The 24,661-nt window shown below is 42.7% G+C and overlaps 1 protein-coding gene across 1 annotated transcript; it reads left to right on the top strand.

The window, feature by feature from the left end:
• Positions 1 to 1,502: 1,502 nt before the first annotated feature.
• On the top strand, positions 1,503 to 18,619 carry LOC115170204 (ras-related protein Rab-31). The gene is made up of 7 exons (XM_029726594.1): positions 1,503 to 1,697; positions 9,075 to 9,154; positions 10,630 to 10,711; positions 12,458 to 12,529; positions 13,522 to 13,628; positions 16,899 to 17,008; positions 17,478 to 18,619. Exons 1-7 carry the CDS (start codon positions 1,662 to 1,664, stop codon positions 17,573 to 17,575), a joined length of 585 nt encoding a protein of 194 aa, XP_029582454.1. The 5' UTR covers positions 1,503 to 1,661; the 3' UTR covers positions 17,576 to 18,619.
• Positions 18,620 to 24,661: the final 6,042 nt, after the last annotated feature.

Below are 24,661 nucleotides of genomic sequence, written 5' to 3'. Positions count from 1 at the left end.
GGCCCTTTGCAGAGCAAGGGGGAACAACTACTTCAAGGTCTCAGAGCGAGTGAGGTCGTCCAATTGAAACGCTATTAGTGCGCACCACCGCTAACTAGCTAGCCATTTCACATCGGTTACACCGGCACAAGTCAAGATTCTAAAATGGATAATTTAGGAACACATAGTCTTATGACCTGTTACAATGAAAACATGCCGTCCATCTCTATCGTTGTCAAATCTGTGATTGGCTGAAAGCGGAAGAAGGAATGCACAGCTGAATGTGCGTGTACATTATTGTACAATTTTTAAAAAGGACTATTTTCAGCTCTTATGATGTTTTTGGGCGTTTCTGTTTCCTTTTTTTAGTAAGTAACGATGTGAATTAACTGAAAGAATATTCTAGTGTGACAGTGTTCTATTCTAGTCTAGTCAAGACGTTTGCGTTTTTAATGTAAAATGTTTTTTTATTGTACTGTATGTGTGTTTATAGTTGTGTTTAATGTTGTGTTAGTGTATGTACGTTGTTTTGTCTGAAACGTTGTTTCCCCAGCTGCTATTGGACCAGGTCTCTCTTGGAAAAGAGACGCTATCTCAATGAGAATAAACCTGTATAAATAAAGGTAAAATTTTAAAAATAAAATTCTACAGCATTGGAACATATTGGTATGAGCAAAACTGTTAGCATTTGAAATGTGACTTGGAAATGTTATTGTTTATTAATGAATCTGTCGTTATTTAAATGGATCTGTTGTATAACTGGTTTAATCCTCAACATAAGGTTATTTTCATATTGTAAAAAAAGGCTTTCGTAGCTTCCAATGGCTGTGAAAAATAAACTGTCAAACTGAATAATATTGTTCCCTTGTTGGTCGTCTCTTAACAAATACAATTAAAACTTCCCACAAATATTGTATCTTCTCAAACAATCAATCAATCAAAAATATATTTATCTCTTTAATTTTTTTATTTTTATGTGTCAGTGATATGCAGAGCTTGACCTTTGAGTCACAATTGGCATCAGCATAAGGCAAATGTTGGAAATGTTGCCATTATATTCTCCACTGCTTGTCCTCTCCTCACACTTTTACTGAGTTGAAAGTTAATAAAAATATTTATTATCTTGTACTATAGTTTCTTTCTGTCCCATCCGGGTCTTTGTTCTAGTTTGTCTCTCTCTCTCTGAACATAAAAGTAACAGAAGCGGTGACGGTCGTCACGTGACAGTTTCGGGTCGCTCCAAATGTTTTCCGTTATGTTTCGGGACGGCGGTCATCATGTTGCCTTCAAGGCAACTGGAAACTCGGAGGATAAAAGAAACAAGGTCAAATTATGACGTCGGTGATCTTCAAGTCGAAAAAGTCGAAGTTCTAGAAAAGATCCCAGAGTTTCCGAGTTGGATGACAGTTCAAAACGGTTGTTTTTTTTCTCCCCCCCCCCCCCCCCCCCCCCCAGTCGGAGATATTTCTTTCCCCACCGAGTTCCCAGTTGTCTTGAACGCACGTCGGGAAGTCTGAGATTTCTGAGTTCCAAAGTCCTAGTTGTTGTGAACGCGGCATTAGTCCTGTTTAGGGGCTGGGTTTCTGGTATTTTATCTAAAGAACAAATCCGTTGTAAGCAAATATGGAGAGATAAAGGCATTTAAAAGAAGAAGTATGCCTATGTTACCATAAGCTTTTAAAATGGCAATACGGGAACTGAAAGTGTGTCTTCTTGGGGTAAGTGAAATAAGTTATTGTTTTGGCGATTGTCTTTTTTTGGGAAATTCTTTGTCTGCGGTCCGTCCGAATATTTTTAGACTGAGAACCCGACCGTTTGAAATCCTTTCTGTCTAGTATAATTTGACACCGAATAGAAACGGAACTGTTATTATCTTACTATCTTATCGAAGAACCGTTGCACACTGAGAGACATTTCTTTAGGAAAATATGTGAAGGCGACGCCACATAAACCTAATCCTAAACTTTCCCCGGCCAGTTGTAGACCTGTACAATCCCCTGTGTAATCTGTCAACTATGTGTTGTTGTTAATTATACTGCTGCTTGGTTTGTTTTGTTGTCCTTGTCAGTTGAGTGATTTCCCTTACCTTGCATTTATTTTTTTGATTTTTTTTTTGCAATGGCTCTTCTGACTATTAAATAGCAGCCATTACGTCACCATCCGGTTAGAGTTGTTACAAGTAGCCTGACGCAAATGATCGAAATATGAAACATTTTATTAGGAAATGTTTGTGTAACAATAGTATAAACTTCCTGTTCCTCTCCTCGCCCCAACCTGGGCTCGAACCAGGGACCTTCTGCACACATCAATAACTGACACCCACGAAGCATCATTACCCATCGCGCCACAAAAGCCGCGGCCTTTGCAGAGCAAGGGGAACAACTACTTCAAGGTCTCAGATTGAGTGACGTCACCCGATTGAAACGCTATTAGCGCGCACCATCGCTAACTAGCTAGCCATTTCACATCGGTTACATTTGCAGACATCGAATTTTGTTTAATAATATCAAGAAAGTAAAACTTTTAGTAGCCTTAATAGCAGAAATAGTATTATAGCATTGACAATACTGTTAACAACATTAAAGGGTAATGATTACTAGATAGTTATCATGGCAACCGCAAGTCAAATGTATTTATAAAGTCCTTCTTACATCAGCTGATATCTCAAAATGCTGTACAGAAACCCAGCCTAAAGCCCCCCCAAAAACAGCAAGCAATGCAGGTGTAGAAGCACAGTGGCTAGGAAAAACTCCCTAGAAAGGCCAGAACCTAGGAAGAAACCTAGAGAGGAACCAGGCTATGAGGGGTGGCCAGTCCTCTTCTGGCTGTTCCAGGTAGAGATTATAACAGTACATGGCCTAGATGTTCAAATGTTCATAAATGACCAGCAGGGTCAAATAATAATAATCACAGTAGTTGTCGAGGGTGCAACAGGTCAGCTCCTCAGGAGTAAATGTCAGTTGGCTTTTTCATAGCCAATCATTCAGAGTATCTCTACCGCTCCTGCTGTCTCTATCTCTAGAGAGTTGAAAACAGCAGGTCTGGGACAGGTAGCACGTCCGGTGAACAGGTCAGGGTTTCATAGCCGCAGGCAGAACAGTTGAAACTGGAGCAGCAGCACGGCCAGGTGGACTGGGGACAGCAAGGAGTCATCATGCCAGGTAGTCCTGAGGCATGGTCCTAGGGCTCAGGTCCTCCGAGAGAGAGAAAGAAAGAAAGAATTAGAGAGAGCATACTTAAATTCACACAGGACACCGGATAAGACGGGAGAAATACTCCAGATATAACAGACTGACCCTAGCCCCACGACACATAAACTACTGCAGCATAAATACTGGAGGCTGAGACAGGAGGGGTCAGGAGACACTGTGGCCCCATCCGATGATACCCCCCGGACAGGGCCAAACAGGCAGGATATAACCCCACCCACTTTGCCAAAGCACAGCCCCCACACCACTAGAGAGATACCTTCAACCACCAACTTACCATCCTGAGACAAGGCCAAGTATAACCCACAAAGATCTCCGCCACGGCACAACCCAAGGGGGGACATTATTTATAATGCTACTGTTAATAATAATAGTAATAACAATATTAATAATTATATTCTTATTATAATTAATTTTTTAATAATTATAATAATACACTTTAGAAAACACATTTAAATCCCATTGTTACTTAGCCCATTCATATTGCACAATGTTCAGTAGATTTGTTAAAAAAAAAACAATTGTGTGTCCAATCAGCTTTTATGCAGTATGTTTTTCATATTGGAAAAACAAAACCTGTCAGTTTCAACTCGATATCTAGTTTTTGCATGGGCTGCATCTCAATCCATCGCATCCGCCTCGCGGCCTTTTCCGCATCTGAGGTGGAAGGTGGCCAAGCTACAGCGGTGTTTGTCAAACCTGATTGGTCTTCTCACGAAAACGTCTGTAGCGTCCGAACGGGTTTAAAACTAATATGATCTCACTGTGGAAAAGGGGAGGTGCTTACGAACACGATAATGACTTGTCTGAAGGTAACCCATACAAATGAATGGAAGTATGGAGGTCGTTTTTATGCCAACAAAAATATGCGTCCAAAAAAAAAAGGAAAATATTTCCTGAGCCGTCTTATATCTCCTAGGTATAGAACAGGCACTTCAAAACCTTATTCCTTATGATTTATACTGAACAAAAATATAAACGCAACATGTAAAGTGTTGGTCCCATGTTTCAGGAGCTGAAATAAAAGATCCCAGAAATGTTCCATACGTACAAAAAGCTTATTTCTCTCGAATGTCGAATGTTTCTCACAAATTTGTTTACATCCCCGTTACTGAACTTTTCTGCTTTGCCAAGATAATCCATCAACCTAACAGGTGTGGCATATCAAGAAGCTGATTAAACAGTATGATCATTACACAGGTGCACCTTGTGCAGGGGACAATAGAAGGCCACTCTAAAAATATGCAGCTTTGTCACACGACACAACGCCACAGATGTTTTGAGGGAACGTGCAATTTTCATGCTGACTACAGGAATGTCCACCAGAGCTGTTGCCAGAGAATTGATTGTTAATTTCTCTAACATAAGCCACCTCCCAACAATTCCTTTGAGAATTTGGAAGTACTTACAATCGGCTTCACAACGGCAGACCACATGTAACCACGCCAGCCCAGTACCTCCACATCCGGGTTCTATACCTGCGGGATCGTCTGAGACCAGCCACCCGGACAGCTGATGAAACTGAGGAGTATTTCTATCTGTAATAAAGCCTTCTTGTGGGGAAAAAACTCAGTCTGATTGGCTGGGCCTGGCTCCTGCACAGTCATGTGAAATCCATGGATTAGGGCCTAATATTTTATCAAATAGTACAAAAAATGTTGATACCTAAAGAGGTCCTAAAATTCTAAATCAAATAGCTAAATGATCCTTGGTATGACATTCCATTAAGACAGAGACAGCGAATACAATGGGTGTAAACTTTACCGTGAAATGTTCGCTTACGAGCCTTTTCATAACGATTGAGAGTAAAATAAATTCTCATACAAAATAAAATATTAAAACAAGGAATAAAATACACAAGAATGGAGCTATATACAGGGAGTACCAGATCAATGTGGAGCTATATACAGGGAGTACCAGATCAATGTGGAGCTATATACAGGGAGTACCAGATCAATGTGGAGCTATATACAGGGAGTACCAGATCAATGTGGAGCTATATACAGGGAGTACCAGTACCAGATCAATGTGGAGCTATATACAGGGAGTACCAGATCAATGTGGAGCTATATACAGGAAGTACCAGATCAATGTGGAGCTATATACAGGAAGTACCAGATCAATGTGGAGTTATATACAGGGAGTACCAGATCACTGTGGAGCTATATACAGGGAGTACCAGATCAATGTGGAGCTATATACAGGGAGTACCAGTACCAGATCAATGTGGAGCTATATACAGGGAGTACCAGATCAATGTGGAGCTATATACAGGGAGTACCAGATCAATGTGGAGCTATATACAGGGAGTACCAGATCAATGTGGAGCTATATACAGGGAGTACCAGATCAATGTGGAGCTATATACAGGGAGTACCAGATCAATATGGAGCTATATACAGGGAGTACCAGATCAATGTGGAGCTATATACAGGGAGTACCAGTACCAGATCAATGTGGAGCTATATACAGGGAGTACCAGATCAATGTGGAGCTATATACAGGGAGTACCAGATCAATGTGGAGCTATATACAGGGAGTACCAGTACCAGATCACTGTGGAGCTATATACAGGGAGTACCAGTACCAGATCAATGTGGAGCTATATACAGGGAGTACCAGTACCAGATCAATGTGGAGCTATATACAGGGAGTACCAGTACCAGATCAATGTGGAGCTATATACAGGAAGTACCAGATCAATGTGGAGCTATATACAGGAAGTACCAGATCAATGTGGAGCTATATACAGGAAGTACCAGATCAATGTGGAGCTATATACAGGAAGTACCAGATCAATGTGGAGCTATATACAGGGAGTACCAGATCAATGTGGAGCTATATACAGGGAGTACCAGATCAATGTGGAGCTATATACAGGGAGTACCAGATCAGTGTGGAGCTATATACAGGGAGTACCAGATCAATGTGGAGCTATATACAGGGAGTACCAGTACCAGATCAATGTGGAGCTATATACAGGGAGTACCAGATCAATGTGGAGCTATATACAGGGAGTACCAGATCAATGTGGAGCTATATACAGGAAGTACCAGATCAATGTGGAGCTATATACAGGGAGTACCAGATCAATGTGGAGCTATATACAGGGAGTACCAGTACCAGATCAATGTGGAGCTATATACAGGGAGTACCAGATCAATGTGGAGCTATATACAGGAAGTACCAGATCAATGTGGAGCTATATACAGGAAGTACCAGATCAATGTGGAGCTATATACAGGGAGTACCAGATCAATGTGGAGCTATATACAGGAAGTACCAGATCAATGTGGAGCTATATACAGGAAGTACCAGATCAATGTGGAGCTATATACAGGAAGTACCAGATCAATGTGGAGCTATATACAGGGAGTACCAGATCAATGTGGAGCTATATACAGGGAGTACCAGATCAATGTGGAGCTATATACAGGAAGTACCAGTACTATTTTCTTCATTTGTGTTTCTCTTTTAATCATTTTCATTTTCTTGTATCTTATGAAAACTACACTGGCAATTCAGTTTTATTGTAAACTGCTGATGTGCTCCATGTATTTGTGTAAATATAATATATAATATATATATGTGTAAATATATCGGTGTAATATGATAACCCGATAGGATGTCATCTGATTGAGTAGAATGACACAATGTGGAAGAAAAATTATAAAATTTGTACAGAAAAATTATAATTCTAAATAAAACAGTAATATATATTGATTAGATAAGTCCCCATGTTAGAAACACCTTTGGCAGCGATTACAGCTGTGAGTCTTTCTGGGTACGTCTCTAAGAGTTTTCCACAAGTGGATTGTGCAACATTTGCCCATTTGTTGTTTTTCAAATTCTTCAACCTCTGTCAAATTGATTGTTAATCATTGCAAGGCAACCATTTTCAGGTCGTGCAATAGATTTTCAAGCAGATTTAAGTCAAATCTTTAACTCAGCCACTCAGGAACATTCACTGTCTTCTTGGTAAGAAAGATTTGGCCTTGTGTTTTAGGTTGTTGTCCTGCTGAAAGGTGAATTCATCTCCCAGTGTCTGGTGGAAAGCAGAACCAGGTCTTCCTCTAGGATTTACCCTGTTCTTAGCTCCATTCAGTTTCTTTTTATCCTGAAAAACTCCCCCAGTCCTTAACAATTACAAACATACCCATAACATGATGCAGCCACCACTATGCTTGAAAATATGGAGAGTGGTACTCGTGTTGTATTGTATTTGCCCCAAACATAACACTTTGTATTCAGGACAAAAAGCTAATTGCTTTGCCACATTTTTTGTATTATTACTTTAGTGTCTTGTTGCAAACAGGATGCATGTTTTGGAATATTTTTATTCTGTACAGGCTTTGTTTTTTCACTATGTCATTTAGGTTAATATTGTGGAGTAACTACAGTGTTGTTGATCCATCCATCAGTTTTCTCCTATCACAACCATTAAACTCTGTAGCTGTTTTAAAGTCACCATTGGCCTCATGGTGAAATCCCTGAGTGGTTTCCTTCCTCTCCAGCAACTGAGTCAGGAAGGACACCTGTATCTCTGTAGTGACTGAGTGTATTGATCCACTATCAAAAGTGTAATTAATAACTTCACCATGCTCAAAAAGATATTCAATGTCTGCTTTTTAAAAATTTATTTGTATTTTTACACATCTACCAATAGGTGCTCTTCCTTGCAAAGCATTGGAAAACCTCCCTGGTCTTTGTGGATGAGTCTGTGTTTGAAATTCACTGCTCGACTGAGGGACCTTACAGATAATTGTTTGTTTGGTACAGAGATGAGGTAGTCATTCAGAAATCATGTTAAACACTATTATTGCACACAGAGTGACACCATGTTACTTATTATGTGACTTGTTAAGCTACTTTGTACTCCTGAACTCATTTAGGCTATAGGTTATAACCATAACAAAGGGATTGACTACTTATTGACACAAGACATTTCAGCTTTTAATTTTTTTATTAATTTGTAAAACTTTCTAAAAACATTCCACTTTGACATTATGGGGTTATTGTGATGTCATTATGGGGTATTGTGATGTCATTTTGGGGTTAATGTGATGCCATTATGGGGTATTGTGATGTCATTATGGGGTATTGTGACGTCATTGTGGGGTTATTGTCATGTCATTATGGGTTATTGTGATGTCATTATGGGGTATTGTGTTTAGGCCAGGGAATATTCAGACTGGAACAACAAAATGTGGAAAAAGTCAAGGGGTGTTAATCCTTTCTGAAGGCACTGTATGTCTAATATGAAAAAACGTACTGCATTTAAGCTGCTTGGCTACTCTCTTTAAGGGCCACAGAATGAGCAGCGACGCTGCTGTGAGTTTAAACTTTGTGGATTTGGAAACTAGAAATGTTCTTGAGTAGAATGGATCCCCTTTTTACTGCGACACAACGTACAGGCAATTATGTACAGTTCAATCAATTATAGGAGTACACAAAAAATACATTGTTGACCATTTAGGTTTGAAAAATATAATAAATATATCACATAATATCTTTTAAATATTCTTCGTATGATAACTAGTATAACATTTTTAGATAATTGTGTACATTTCCCATCATTTTTGCCCTAATTAGTCATTGACAAAGTATACAGGACAGACTCTTATCCTGAAGGATTCCAAAAATCCATGACCATGGAAGTGCTTAGTTATTCTTGCCTGCATCACAATGGTCGACATGACGACACCAACAAAACATTTGTCCTTGGTTTGCAAAACAAGCAACACAGAGTACTAGGATGCTTTTGGCAATAACATACTGTATCTTCTCAAGCATTTTTTTCTGATCTATTTATTTATTTTTTTGTCTTTTGTAGACAGACAGAGCAGCCCCTACATTACATTTCACCAAACTTCTTTGTTTTTGCAGGATACTGGAGTGGGCAAGTCTAGTATTGTATGTCGCTTTGTACAAGACCATTTCGACCATAACATCAGTCCAACGATAGGGTAAGTTGTCAGAGCATTAATACCTTCTTCTACGCAATAGGTAGCAACAAGTGTGTAATCAGCTTTCAGCCTGTCCTGTTGTGGACACCTTTTTCAGGAATCTCAATTTTAATTGCATCAAAATCGAAAATAAGACTCAAACCCAAGTTCTCTGTCTGAAGAAAATGAGATTAGCAAAATATGTGTTGGGAGGATTTTGCTGGAAATAAGGGCTTTATATCCAAAGACTGTTTTCTTTGTCTGCTTTCTCATCTGATTGTGTATGTCATAATAGATCTGGTAGTAACTAGTGAGTGAATCTAAAACAGGGATGGATAACTGGCGGTGCGCGGGCCACGGTGAATCTAAAACAGGGATGGATTACTGGCGGTGCGCGGGCCTCAGTGAATCTAAAACAGGGATGGATTACTGGCGGTGCGCGGGCCACGGTGAATCTAAAACAGGGATGGATAACTGGCGGTGCGCGGGCCACGGTGAATCTAAAACAGGGATGGATAACTGGCGGTGCGCGGGCCACGGTGAATCTAAAACAGGGATGGATAACTGGCGGTGCGCGGGCCACGGTGAATCTAAAACAGGGATGGATAACTGGCGGTGCGCGGGCCACGGTGAATCTAAAACAGGGATGGATAACTGGCGGTGCGCGGGCCACGGTGAATCTAAAACAGGGATGGATAACTGGCGGTGCGCGGGCCACGGTGAATCTAAAACAGGGATGGATTACTGGCGGTGCGCGGGCCACGGTGAATCTAAAACAGGGATGGATAACTGGCGGTGTGCGGGCCACGGTGAATCTAAAACAGGGATGGATAACTGGCGGTGCGCGGGCCACAGTGAATCTAAAACAGGGATGGATAACTGGCGGTGCGCGGGACTCAGTGAATCTAAAACAGGGATGGATAACTGGCGGTGCGCGGGCCACGGTGAATCTAAAACAGGGATGGATAACTGGCGGTGCGCGGGCCACGGTGAATCTAAAACAGGGATGGATAACTGGCGGTGCGCGGGCCACAGTGAATCTAAAACAGGGATGGATAACTGGCGGTGCGCGGGCCACGGTGAATCTAAAACAGGGATGGATAACTGGCGGTGCGCGGGACTCAGTGAATCTAAAACAGGGATGGATAACTGGCGGTGCGCGGGCCACATGGCTCCCCTTTTGTAGGCCTGAGGACCAATTTCCAAAATGTGCAGAATTGCAGGAAATACATTTTTAAAACGTGAATGTTTTCTCTTCACAGTCACGGGTGGGGGTGGGGCTAAAATGTTTATCTTGCAGGGAGGGGGCACTGTGTCCTGTGCCCCCCCCCCATTCTGTGCCCCCACCCCCCCATCAAAGTTACCCATCTCTGATCTAAAACATACAACATCCCTCACAGGAAACAGTTAGTTATTCTATTTCCTTCTATATCATTCACAGTTGTATAATGGTGAGACCAACTGCTTGGCCTAACGTTCTGTGTTATTTTTTGCAGGGCATCGTTTTTAACCAAGACGGTACCGTGTGGACATGAACTACACAAGTTCCTCATCTGGGACACAGCGGGACAGGAAAGGGTGGGTTAGGTACCTCGTCTTTGACCATCCGCTATATGTTTCAACTACTCATCTCTCGTTTGTTCATCGGTTGTTTCTGCCTTTGCTCATCCTTCATCTGTTTATAACTCAGAGAGAGGCTGCTGCCTACACTGAGACCCAAATCACTGGACACTTTAATAAATGGATCACTAGTCACTTTTTTAAACAATGCCACTTTAAATAATGGCACTTTAATTATGTTTACATATCTTACATTACTCATATCACATGTGTATATAATGTATTTTATACCATCTACTGCACCTTGCCTATGCCCCTCGGCCATCGCTCATCCATATACTTATATGTACATATTCTCATTCACCCCTTTAGATTTGTGTGTATTAGGTAGCTGTTGGGGAATTGTTATATTACTTGTTAGATATTACTGCACTGTTGGAACTGGAAGCACCAGCATTTCGCTACACTCGCATTAACATCTGCTAACCATGTGTATGTGACCAATAACATTTGATTTTATTTGGTTGACAGCTTGAGCTAAACTCATTCGGGGAGAGATTTTATACAAATCTGTCCACATTGTTTACGTTTCATTAAAAACAAATATCCTACAGTAGCTTCAGTGCTTGCTAGGAGGTAAAGTCTGGTTCCAGGGGTCAATGGAGAGAGTTGGCATGGCAACCCTTTTCACCGTTTACTTCTTGGTTCCAAAGTGTGTATCCAGACACTTGTCAAGTCTTGCACAGTCACATTTACAGGCGACTAGGTATCATGATGTATCCTTTCGAAGGGATCATGTGATTGGTTATTCTGAGACACACTGAGAGGTCAGGGTTCAAGGTTCATAGCACTGTTGTGACATAATGACTCACAAGGGTGTGTGTGTGTGTGTGTGTGTGTGTGTGTGTAGGCTGCCTGGGTAGTAGTGGGATAGATAGTAGATACTGGTGAAATCCGTTTCGTGTTTTGTTTCCTTGTCACGATACTAACGAGTATCTTGATACTGGTATCGTCCTGGACCTAATTATCGTCTAATGTCTAATGTTAAATCACTTGGTTATCTCATCATCCCTTCGTCCAACATTGTTGCATTTCCTGGTTTGTATTTTCAACTTAGAATGTTTTTTCTTTTCCAAACTAAAGCTGAGAGAGTTGGCTACATGCCTGGTAATGTACCATGAATATGTACCGTGAATATGTACCATGAATATGCACCATGAATATCTACCGTGAATATCTACCATGAATATGTACCGTGAATATGTACCGTGAATATCTACCGTGAATATCTACCATGAATATGTACCGTGAATATGTACCGTGAATATCTACCGTGAATATCTACCATGAATATGTACCGTGAATATCTACCATGAATATGTACCGTGAATATCTACCATGAATATGTACCGTGAATATGTACCGTGAATATCTACCGTGAATATCTACCATGAATATGTACCGTGAATATCTACCATGAATATGTACCGTGAATATCTACCATGAATATGTACCGTGAATATGTACCGTGAATATGTACCATGAATATGTACCATGAATATCTACCGTGAATATCTACCATGAAAAGGCGATACCAAACAGTTATAACTGAGTTATAAGCAAGTCAAAGCCGGCTAATGAACTGGATATATCGGATACTGGATATATCGGCTAATGAACTGCAACCTGCACTTGCTTGTGCAGATAGGAATTTATACTGTTGTTCTACTATCGACTGTAACATAATGTGTCGTTGTATTCCAGTTCCACTCGCTGGCCCCCATGTACTACAGAGGCTCTGCCGCCGCTGTCATAGTCTATGACATCACCAAACTGGTAAGGAACGGAACGGATAGTCATGCGTGGATTCCAGACGACAAGACGTTATAGCCCGGTTCCCCAGATCTATTTGTGCTGTCTTGCCAACTCCTATCTTCGTTGTCATGCCAAACTGATCTGAGGCCAGGGCTCCTATTCATAAAGCTTCTCAGTGTATCAGTGCTGATCTGCTTTTTTAGATTATTATCAATCAGTTTAGATGGGCAGGGAAGACCTGATCCTAGATCAGCCCAGAGCTGTGGATAATGAAGACCTGATCCTAGAATCAGCCCAGAGCTGTGGATAATGAAGACCTGATCCTAGATCAGCCCAGAGCTGTGGATAATGAAGACCTGATCCTAGATCAGCCCAGAGCTGTGGATAATGAAGACCTGATCCTAGACCAGCCCAGAGCTGTGGGTAATGAAGACCTGATCCTAGATCAGCCCAGAGCTGTGGATAATGAAGACCTGATCCTAGATCAGCCCAGAGCTGTGGATAATGAAGACCTGATCCTAGATCAGCCCAGAGCTGTGGATAATGAAGACCTGATCCTAGACCAGCCCAGAGCTGTGGGTAATGAAGACCTGATCCTAGATCAGCCCAGAGCTGTGGGTAATGAAGACCTGATCCTAGATCAGCCCAGAGCTGTGGGTAATGAAGACCTGATCCTAGATCAGCCCAGAGCTGTGGATAATGAAGACCTGATCCTAGACCAGCCCAGAGCTGTGGGTAATGAAGACCTGATCCTAGATCAGCCCAGAGCTGTGGATAATGAAGACCTGATCCTAGATCAGCACAACTACTCTGAAATGCTTTATGAATACAGGCCCAGGCTAGAGAAATTAGGCTTTGTATAAAAAGCCAGGTTTGACCCATCAGCCCTGAAGTAAAGTGTAACCTGGCCATTGTATTGTCTCTGGCTGTCTGTCTGTCTGTCTGTCTGTCTGTCTGTCTGTCTGTCTGTCTGTCTGTCTGTCTGTCTGTCTGTCTGTCTGTCTGTCTGCCAGGACTCTTTCCAGACACTGAAGAAATGGGTGAAGGAGCTGAAAGAACATGGTCCTGAGGACATCGTTGTAGCCATCGCAGGGAACAAAAACGACTTGGGGGACATCAGGTATCAATTATTATTATTATTTAATAGATTTTTTTCTTGTTCAGGTCAACATCGTAAATAGATTGTACGTACATACATTTTGAAACAGGAAACAAACAGCAAAACAATACAATGAAAGTAAACAAGTACACACTAACAATAAGAATTATACATTCACTTTAAGTAGTCTGCTATTAATGTTTCCAATACTGATTTGTTCTTTTTCTTTCTTTCTTAGTAGTAGTATAGTATATAGTATATAAAGTATATAAAATACAGAGTCAAATTGACGAGGGTTGTCACGGCTGTGTGGAGAGACGGACCAAGACACAGCATGCTCTGAGATCCACATATTTTATGAAGCGAACCTTTGAACAAAACAAATAAAGAAACAACTAACCATGACATCAGCGGTGCTACATGCTACTAACTCAAAACAAGATCCCACCAAAACACAGTGGGGAAATGGCTGCCTAAATATGATCCCCAATCAGAGACGACGATAAACAGCTGCCTCTGATTGGGAACCATACCAGGCCAACATAGACATAAAACAACCTAGATAACCCATCCTAGTCACACCCCGACCTAACCAACATAGAGAATAAAAGGCTCTCTATGGTCAGGGCGTGACCAGGGTCCAGTTGACCCATAGATTCATTGAATTTTTATATTGACACCTCTCAGGGGGCTGTATAAGCAATATTAGGGAGAAGAGATAGTAGAACTAGGTCACATATTGTATAGAAATCCCCTCCCTAAATATAGCACTCATTTTCTCCAGTGGTAACACATCTCACACTACCACTGATTTATGGTTGGCGGTCTTTTATCCAGTTAAGGAGAATTCATTTGCGGGCCACAAAGAGTCATTTTTGTAAGAAGATTGAGCTGTGTTAAGGTGAGTAAGGGTCTGTTCCCGACGACACCTGATACAAATAGCCATGGGGCCATTCATATAGGATACCTGACCATGCCCTCCAGCTCTGTTTTCACATTTTCCCAGGACATTGTAATGAAAGTTCAGAACAGATGGCCAGTCCAGAAAAGAGGGACTTTGTCCTTCTTCCACTTCCAACAGATATCAGAGAGTCCCATGGACCTCCACTTCCAACAGGTGTCAGAGAGTCCCATGAACCTCCACTTCCAACAGATGTCAGAGAGTCCCATGGACCTCCACTTCCAACAGATGTCAGAGAGTCCCATGGACCTCCACTTCCAACAGATATCAGAGAGTCCCATGAACCTCCACTTCCAACAGGTGTCAGAGAGTCCCATGGACCTCCACTTCCAACAGGTGTCAGAGAGTCCCATGTACCTCCACTTCCAACAGGTGTCAGAGAGTCCCATGAACCTCCACTTCCAACAGGTGTCAGAGAGTCCCATGGACCTCCACTTCCAACAGGTGTCAGAGAGTCCCATGAACCTCCACTTCCAACAGGTGTCAGAGAGTCCCATGAACCTCCACTTCCAACAGGTGTCAGAGAGTCCCATGAACCTCCACTTCCAACAGATATCAGAGAGTCCCATGGACCTCCACTTCCAACAGGTGTCAGAGAGTCCCATGGACCTCCACTTCCAACAGATATCAGAGAGTCCCATGAACCTCCACTTCCAACAGATATCAGAGAGTCCCATGAACCTCCACTTCCAACAGGTGTCAGAGAGTCCCATGGACCTCCACTTCCAACAGGTGTCAGAGAGTCCCATGAACCTCCACTTCCAACAGGTGTCAGAGAGTCCCATGAACCTCCACTTCCAACAGGTGTCAGAGAGTCCCATGAACCTCCACTTCCAACAGGTGTCAGAGAGTCCCATGGACCTCCACTTCCAACAGGTGTCAGAGAGTCCCATGAACCTCCACTTCCAACAGGTGTCAGAGAGTCCCATGAACCTCCACTTCCAACAGGTGTCAGAGAGTCCCATGAACCTCCACTTCCAACAGATCTCAGAGAGTCCCATGGACCTCCACTTCCAACAGATATCAGAGAGTCCCATGGACCTCCACTTCCAACAGGTGTCAGAAAGTCCCATGAACCTCCACTTCCAACAGGTGTCAGAAAGTCCCATGAACCTCCACTTCCAACAGCTATCAGAAAGTTCCATGAACCTCCACTTCCAACAGCTATCAGAAAGTCCCATGAACCCTTGGCAGAATCTTATACTGCATCTATGGCATCTTGTTGCAGGTGATAAGTCGTCTTGCTTTGAGCACAGCCTTTGTCCAATTTAGGATTTCTGGGGCCTCTCTTCCCAGCTCCGTTTCCCATACCCTAATCAGAGCACTTGAGTTACTTTCAACATTAGAGTGTATATCAATATAAAATGAAGAAATAAAAGTGTTTAGGTATTTCAGCTTTCAACAGGAGATTGTCCCCTGGCGTTCGTATTGGGTTCTGTGGGAGGGAACACCATCTTGGATTCAATAAAATGTCTTACTTGCAAATACCCAAAGAATTGTCTGTGTCGTACAGCCATTTCTTTTGGCAGGGGGGGGGGGGGTTTCTGAAACGATAGCAATGTGTCCCCATAAAAAAAAAAAAATGGTGATATTGTCCTTATACCTATCCGGTACCAAAGTTGGAAAATCAGAAAGCCAGGTAGAAAGACCCTGTTATTAATACATTGAGTCAGAGCAGAGGAGGAATCCTTTCTCCCAAGGTGTTTGCAAATATCTCTCCAGATCTTAAAAAGTTCTGTTAAGAATTGGGTTATGTTTCACTTCTGTGCTGACTTGAGTTTCTGTCACCAGTCATAACACTGAGTAATGAGTATGGAAATGTAAAGCAAAAGTCATTTTAATTAATTTAGAGCATTGTTCATCTCTGAGCCATTTTGCAATTATACAAGCATGACATGCCCAGTTTTACATCTGGTGATGACATAGTGCTAGACCTTCTACATTAATATAGTAGCTGCAATTTACAAACTTTCAGCCTTCCTCTTTTTCTGTGCAATATAAAGTCTGATAGATAGTTATTGAGTTCATTCAAAGTATTTCTTATGTATTAGTACTTCACCGCTGTACAGCTCTGTACTGCATTTACAACCCGCATGACGTGTTACTGCTTTTCTGACTAGGAAGTGGTCATTCTGAATTCCCAGAAATACAGGAAGTGGCGCTTACTGACTGAGCACCTTTTTTTTTGTTTAGTTAACAACTTGAAGACTTTTCAGCGGACATTCTCAGGAGTGTAACACCACCACCGCCATGTTAAAGGCTGTTTGTTCTGGAAGCTCTGTTGATGAGTCAACCCCAGTACTAATTGTAGTGTCTCTTTTTTTTAACAGGGAAGTTCCTATGAAGGAAGCTAAGGACTTTGCTGAGTCCATCGCAGCTATCTTCATGGAGACCAGCGCCAGAAACGCTGTCAATGTGGAGGAGCTCTTTCAGAAGATCAGTAAGTGTTTATATTTCAATGTGTTTCATTCCATCCAACCACATCTCATATGGTTTGTTTGCCATTCATTGTTACCAGGGTTGGGTTCAATTTGAATTGAAGTCAGTTCATTCGGGAAGTAAAATTAAGTGAAAATTAGAAGTTTATTTCAAAAGTTGTTTTTATTTTAAAATCAAATCACTTACCTGAATTGATCACAGCCCATGCATCATGCTAAGCTCTTTATTCAAAGTCATTTTTTTTTCGCTGTAAAGCATTGCGAATATCTTTTGATATATGTTTGTTTTAGACATAAGTTACCATCACAACATTCTATGAAACCTAAGACGGTAATCAGGGTGCTTCTCAAATGGCACTCTATTATTGTGCACTACTTTTCGACAGCACTATAATGGGGAAAACGGTGCCATCTGAGAAGCAACCACAGGGTAATAGTTTGCGTAATGATCCATGTTGTGTTGTGTTTCAGGTAAACAGATTCCGCCCCTGGAGAATCCAGATTTAGAGAGTAACGAGTCCTTCAAGATAATCCGGCAGCCCCCTCCGTCTAACAAACGCTGCTGCTAGTAAGACCCACGTCCGAGTCCCAAATAGACCCCTACCAACCTACCCCCTAGGCCCTACCCCCCCTAGCACCTTACGCCCTAGGTATTTCTGTAGATCTCAAGGGGATTGTACTGGTGTAGTATGATCGAATATGTTGGAAGCTCTACCTGTCTTATCTCAGGGAAAGGTGGTGGTATTATCGTGTTACCAGACTGCTTACACCTATCCTATACTTTCAGATCGGTATGAAGTCGCTAGGCCTTAGGGGTAAAGGGGCAAGGGGTCGGTTTGGAATTCGGTATCCGATTGCCAGTGAGATTATCACTCTCTTTGGTTCCATTCCATACACAGTTCCAAGGATCAAGTCCACACATCCCCTCTTGACACACGAGTCACAATGTAGAGTTGGTATACGCAACAGCTGGATAGTTCAGCTCCCGATTGCCCCTTTCGACAGTCCACAATGGAGATACAGTACATGGGTGTCAGGGAGAGAGGAGGACAACAAGGCTTTGGCTTTGTGATAGATCAGAACCTCTCCCCTATAGCGTAGTGAACCGAGTGTCCCAAGTCTAGAAACCGTCCCTATAACCCATATAAAGCTAGTTGGACATTTCGCCATATTGTACCTATTCTACCTACCAGATATATCCAGGATATATCCAGGACAACCGGGCCGTGATTGGGAGTCCCCGTAGGGCGGCGCACAATTGGCCCAGCGTCGTCCGGGTTTGTCCGGTGTAGGCCCGTCATTGTAAATAAGAATATTTGTTCTTAAACTGACGTGCCAAGTTAAATAAAGCTCAATTAATAAAAATAATGTTTAAATCTAGTTAAATAAAGGTTACATTTCAATTATACTCCTGTGCCTTGGTACGGTGTGCTGTAGGTGTCATTTCTGGATATAGAGAGGAACCAGTGTTTTTTTGATTTTTTTTTGCCCTCTTGTGTGTTAGAGATGTAAATGTGTTAATAAAATAAAGGAAAAGCACGGTACATAGTGGGATATGTTTTAGCAGCACAGAAAAATAAACATTTCAGCCTTTTAGAAATAGAGAAAAAAAATAAGAAAATCGAAATTTTAAATTGAATATATATATATATATATATATATATATATATATGTGTATTTTTTTTCATCTAATCTTTATTTAACTAGGCAAGTCAGTTAAGAATAAATGCTTATTTACAATGACGAGCCTTACCGGAAAATCAAAAACATGTTAATAAAATACCTTATGACTTGAGATTACCGAATACTTATACGATATGGAGCTTATGAATTCTCATTCCCGAACAATGCAGTCATCAGATGTGTAGATCCATTGATTGTATTGTTGCACCGTTGCTCCAGTATTACAGTGATAGGAGTTAATATCCATTTATTGCATGAATTTGGTCTCACCGACCGTCGTTGTCTTTTGCCCCATTGAACGCTTGTAAACTCAGGAGAGAAAAAAAAAAGAAACGTCCCTTTTTCAGGACCCTGTCTTTCAAAGATAATTCGTTAAAAATCCAAATAACTTCACAGATCTTTATTTGTAAAGGGTTTAAACACTGTTTTCACATGCTTGTTCAATGAACCATAAACAATTAATGAACATGCACCTGTGGAACGGTCGTTAAGACACAGACGGTAGGCAATTAAGGTCACAGTTATGAAAACTTAGGACACTAAAGAGGCCTTTCTACTGACTCTGAAAAACATCAAAAGAAAGATGCCCAGGGTCCCTGCTCATCTGCGTGAACGTGCCTTAGGCATGCTGCAAGGAGGCATGAGGACTGCAGATGTGGCCAGGGCAATAAATTGCAATGTCCGTACTGTGAGACGCCTAAGACAGCGCTACAGGGAGACAGGACGGACAGCTGATCATCCTCGCAGTGGTAGACCACGTGTAACAACACCTGCACAGGATCGGTACATCCGAACACTACACCTGCGGGACAGGTACAGGATGGCAACAACAACTGCCCGAGTTACACCAGGAACGCACAATCCCTCCATCAGTGCTCAGATTGTCCGCAATAGGCTGAGAGAGGCTGGACTGAGGGTTTGTAGGCCTGATGTAAGGCAGGTCCTTACCAGACATCACGGGCAACAACGTCGCCTATGGGCACAAACCCACAGTCGCTGGACCAGACAGGACTGGCAAAAAGTGCTCTTCACTGACGATTGGCGGTTTTGTCTCACCAGAGGTGATGGTCGGATTCGCGTTTATTGTCGAAGGAATGAGCATTACACCGAGGCCTGTACTCTGGAGTGGGATCGATTTGGAGGTGGAGGGTCCGTCATGGTCTGGGGCGGTGTGTCACAGCATCATCGGACTGAGCTTGTTGTCATTGCAGGCAATGTCAACGCTGTGCGTTACAGGGAAGACATCCTCCTCCCTCATGTGGTACCCTTCCTGCAGGCTCATCCTGACATGACCCTCCAGCACGACAATGCCACCAGCCATACTGCTCGTTCTGTGCGTGATTTCCTGCAAGACAGGAATGTCAGTGTTCTGCCATGGCCAGCGAAGAGCCCGGATCTCAATCCCATTGAGCACATCTGGGACCTGTTGAATCGGAGGGTGAGGGCTAGGGCCATTCCCCCCAGAAATGTCCGGGAACTTGCAGGTTCCTTGGTGGAAGAGTGGGGTAACATCTCACAGCAAGAACTGGCAAATCTGGTGCAGTCCATGAGGAGGAGATGCACTGCAGTACTTAATGCAGCTGGTGGCCACACCAGATACTGACTGTTACTTTTGATTTTGACCCCCCCTTTATTCAGGGACTCATTATTCCATTTCTGTTAGTCACATGTCTGTGGAACTTGTTCAGTTTATGTCTCAGTTGTTGAATCTTGTTATGTTCATACAAATATTTACACGTGTTAAGTTTTCTGCTGAAAATAAACGCAGTTGACAGTGAGAGGACGTTTCTTTTTTTAGTTTTTTGCAGAGTTTATATGTACATGCCTGTATAGCACACATGTAGAATATGTATTTCTGAGAATGTACTGTATAAGATGTTCATAATGTATATGAAGGACTAGGTTGCATGAGCACATGAATGCATCGTAGGGCGGCAGATATCCTAGCAGTTAAGAGCTTTTTGGCCAGTAACCGAAAGGTCGCTGGTTCGAATCCCCAAGCCTATTAGGTGTAGAAATCTGTCGATGTACCCTTGAGCAAGGCACTTAACCCTGATTGGTCCTGTAAGTCGCTCTGGATAAGAGCATCTTCTAAATGACTCAAAAATTGTAAAATCATTTGTAAAGGTCATGTTAATTGACTGATATTATCTCATAGAACAAATGTAGAAGATCTCTTAAGCCCGTGTTAACCTCTGACCTTATTTTGGGCGTATATCCCAGAACCCCATTCTTCTCCCCATAGGAATGGCTGAACGAATCAGAGGTAGAAAATGCTAACACGTTTCTGCTTTTAGGACTACAAGCTGGCGAGCTCTATAGGGCCAGATGCAGAGATAGATTGGCAAATTACTGCGTCTGTGTAGAAAAACAGGGGACCCATAGGCTTTTGGATTTGACCGCTTTTATGTCATTTTATTTGTAGTTTGAGCACTTTTTCATGGAAAAATGTTGATTCAGTATTAGTTTTTGATGACTACATTCCCTTACGATTGTCCATCGATAGCTGAATTGCTACAGAGGATTGAAATGTACACAGAACTGAATGGAATATGGAGTTTACAGCAACACTGCAATGCCATATTGTAAAAAATGTTTTGTATTTTGTAGGTAGATATACTTTTTTTTTTTACTATCAGTTGGATTTTATACAATATTTTGAATTAGTCAGTGTACAGGTATTTACCATGAGATGTTAACACACAATACTGTTCTGGATTCTTCTGTACAAGTTTGACCGATGTCCAGGTGTGGCAACAATCAATAATCTGATCAAACTAGATTTGCACATTTCTTGCCCTGAATGCCTTCCATCACAGTCCATTGTGCAATGTAAACAAATGCCTTTGTGTTAGTTTTTCCCCCCTGTAGACAAAATCGAATATGAAATGGATTATTATTCATAGTTTTAAATTGTAAACATTTTTTTGTGTGCTTGAGTGAAGTTATACCCTTTTCTATATCCTATGCAGACCAGATTAACATTTGATATATTCATCTGTATAATAATAAAATGGTCATTTCTATTTTCTCTTGTTCTTCATCTCTTTTTTCCTGCTTTATAGAAAGACAACGACAATCCCTCTGATCCACAACTGGAGTGTTTCCATCATATAGGTGGGGTACCCCCCTCTTACTACCATCATATAGGTGGGGTACCCCCTCTTACTACCATCATATAGGTGGGGTACCCCCTCTTACTACTATCATATAGGTGGGGTACCCCCTCTTACTACCATCATATAGGTGGGGTACCCCCTCTTACTACCATCATATAGGTGGGGTACCCCCTCTTACTACCATCATATAGGTGGGGTTCCCCCCTCTTACTACCATCATATAGGTGGGGTACCCCCCTCTTACTACTATCATATAGGTGGGGTACCCCCCCCCTCTTACTACCATCATATAGGTGGGGTACCCCCCTCTTACTACCATCATATAGGTGGGGTACCCCCTCTTACTACCATCATATAGGTGGGGTATCCCCTCTTACTACCATCATATAGGTGGGGTACCCCCCTCTTACTACTATCATATAGGTGGGGTACCCCCCCTCTTACTACCATCATATAGGTGGGGTACCCCCCTCTTACTACCATCATATAGGTGGGGTACCCCCCTCTTACTACCATCATATAGGTGGGGTACCCCCCTCTTACTACCATCATATAGGTGGGGTACCCCCCTCTTACTACCATCATATAGGTGGGGTACCCCCCTCTTACTACCATCATATAGGTGGGGTACCCCCCCCCCTCTACTACCATCATATAGGTGGGGTACCCCCTCTTACTACCATCATATAGGTGGGGTACCCCCCTCTTACTACCATCATATAGGTGGGGTACCCCCCTCTTACTACCATCATATAGGTGGGGTACCCCCTCTTACTACCATCATATAGGTGGGGTGCCCCCCTCTTACTACCATCATATAGGTGGGGTACCCCCCTCTTACTACCATCATATAGGTGGGGTACCCCCCTCTTACTACCATCATATAGGTGGGGTACCCCCCTCTTACTACCATCATATAGGTGGGGTACCCCCTCTTACTACCATCATATAGGTGGGGTACCCCCCTCTTACTACCATCATATAGGTGGGGTGCCCCCCTCTTACTACCATCATATAGGTGGGGTACCCAAACATCCTATGGGAAACGGTGGTGATGTTTATTTTGACAAGTGTTGGATGCTATTTGAGAAACAAGAATAAGCGCAAAAAGATATGTGTGATATATCAGCGCTTCAAGTGCAGTAACTGTAAAATTAAACTCTGTCTGAACCCTGGATGGCAGCAGGAAATACATGTTGTCCTCTCAGCTCTGATTGGATAATGCAGGCCAATTGGATTGGAATTTAGGCTACAGTATATCCTGATTTGACAGTTGTTGACATGTAATTGACCCTGAACTCTGTGAGCAACTACTGTGACCTAACAACAAATCAAATCAAATCAAATTTATTTATATAGCCCTTCGTACATCAGCTGAAATCTCAAAGTGCTGTACAGAAACCCAGCCTAAAACCCCAAACAGCAAGCAATGCATGTGAAAGAAGCACGGTGGCTGGGAAAAACTCCCTAGGAAAAACTCCTGAGAAAGGCCAAAAACCTAGGAAGAAACCTAGAGAGGAACCAGGCTATGAGGGGTGGCCAGTCCTCTTCTGGCTGTGCCGGGTGGATATTATAACAGAACATGGTCAAGATGTTAAAATGTTCGTAAATGACCAGCATGGTCAAATAATAATAATCATAGTAATTGTCGAGGGTGCAACAAGCACGTCCGGTGAACAGGTCAGGGTTCCGTAGCCGCAGGCAGAACAGTTGAAACTGGAGCAGCAGCATGGCCAGGTGGACTGGGGACAGCAAGGAGTCATCATGCCAGGTAGTCCTGAGGCATGGTCCTAGGGCTCAGGTCCTCCGAGAGAAAGAAAGAAAGAGAGAAAGAGAGAATTAGAGAGAGCATATTTACATTCACACAGGACACCGGATAAGACAAGAGAATACTCCAGATGTAACAGACTGACCCTAGCCCCCCGACACATAAACTACTGCAGCATAAATACTGGAGGCTGAGACAGGAGGGATCAGAACAACAGTGAAGTATTTTACCTTCATATACTGTAATTATTCTTTAGTAAACACTTACTACACACAGTGATCACACCATTCCTCCATGTTTGACATCTCCTTTATGTAACCTTTTATTTAACTAGGCAAGTCCGTTAAGAACAAATTATTATTTTACAATGGAGGCCTACCCCGGCCAAACCCTCCCCTAACCCGGCCAAACCCTCCCCTACCCCGGCCAAACCCTCCCCTAACCCGGCCAAAACCCTCCCCTACCCCGGCCAAACCCACCCCTACCCCGGCCAAACCCTCCCCTACCCCGGCCAAACCCTCCCCTACCCCGGCCAAACCCTCCCCTAACCCGGCCAAACCCTCCCCTAACCCGGCCAAACCCTCCCCTACCCCGGCCAAACCCTCCCCTAACCCGGACGACTCTGGGCCGAATGTGCACCGCCCGATAGGACTCCCCCGATCACGTCCGGTTGTGATATAGCCCGGGATCGAACCAGGGTCTGTAGTGACGCCTCTAGAACTGAGATGCAGTGCCTTAGACTGCTGCGCCACTCGGGAGCCCAAACTTTAACAGATTTGTCAGAGAGGTTGTCCTATTTAGTGAAGGTATTGGTCTCTGGCCATTGGGAATGCTGTAAATAGATGGAAAGAGACTGAGAGTGGGACATTCCTCCGGGCAGACTTCAGCCGTACTCTGTTCCGGATTACCTCTTATCTCAACAGCTTACACATGCTGGAGGCAGGGGGGTCTGCAATGCCGCTCTGTCACGAAGATGGACATAACCCTAGACAAGCCTGTCAACGGTCTTTAGAGAGAGGGAGTACAGTTGAAAACAAACAGGGTCAGGTGTTCCTGTAAAACACATCCAGTTTCTTATAGTACAC

The sequence above is a fragment of the Salmo trutta genome, chromosome 31 (genome assembly GCF_901001165.1).
Source record: "Salmo trutta chromosome 31, fSalTru1.1, whole genome shotgun sequence".
NCBI lineage: Eukaryota > Metazoa > Chordata > Actinopteri > Salmoniformes > Salmonidae > Salmo > Salmo trutta.
The sequence above is the reverse complement of the archived record's forward strand: the minus strand, read 5'-3'. Positions and strand labels throughout refer to the sequence as shown.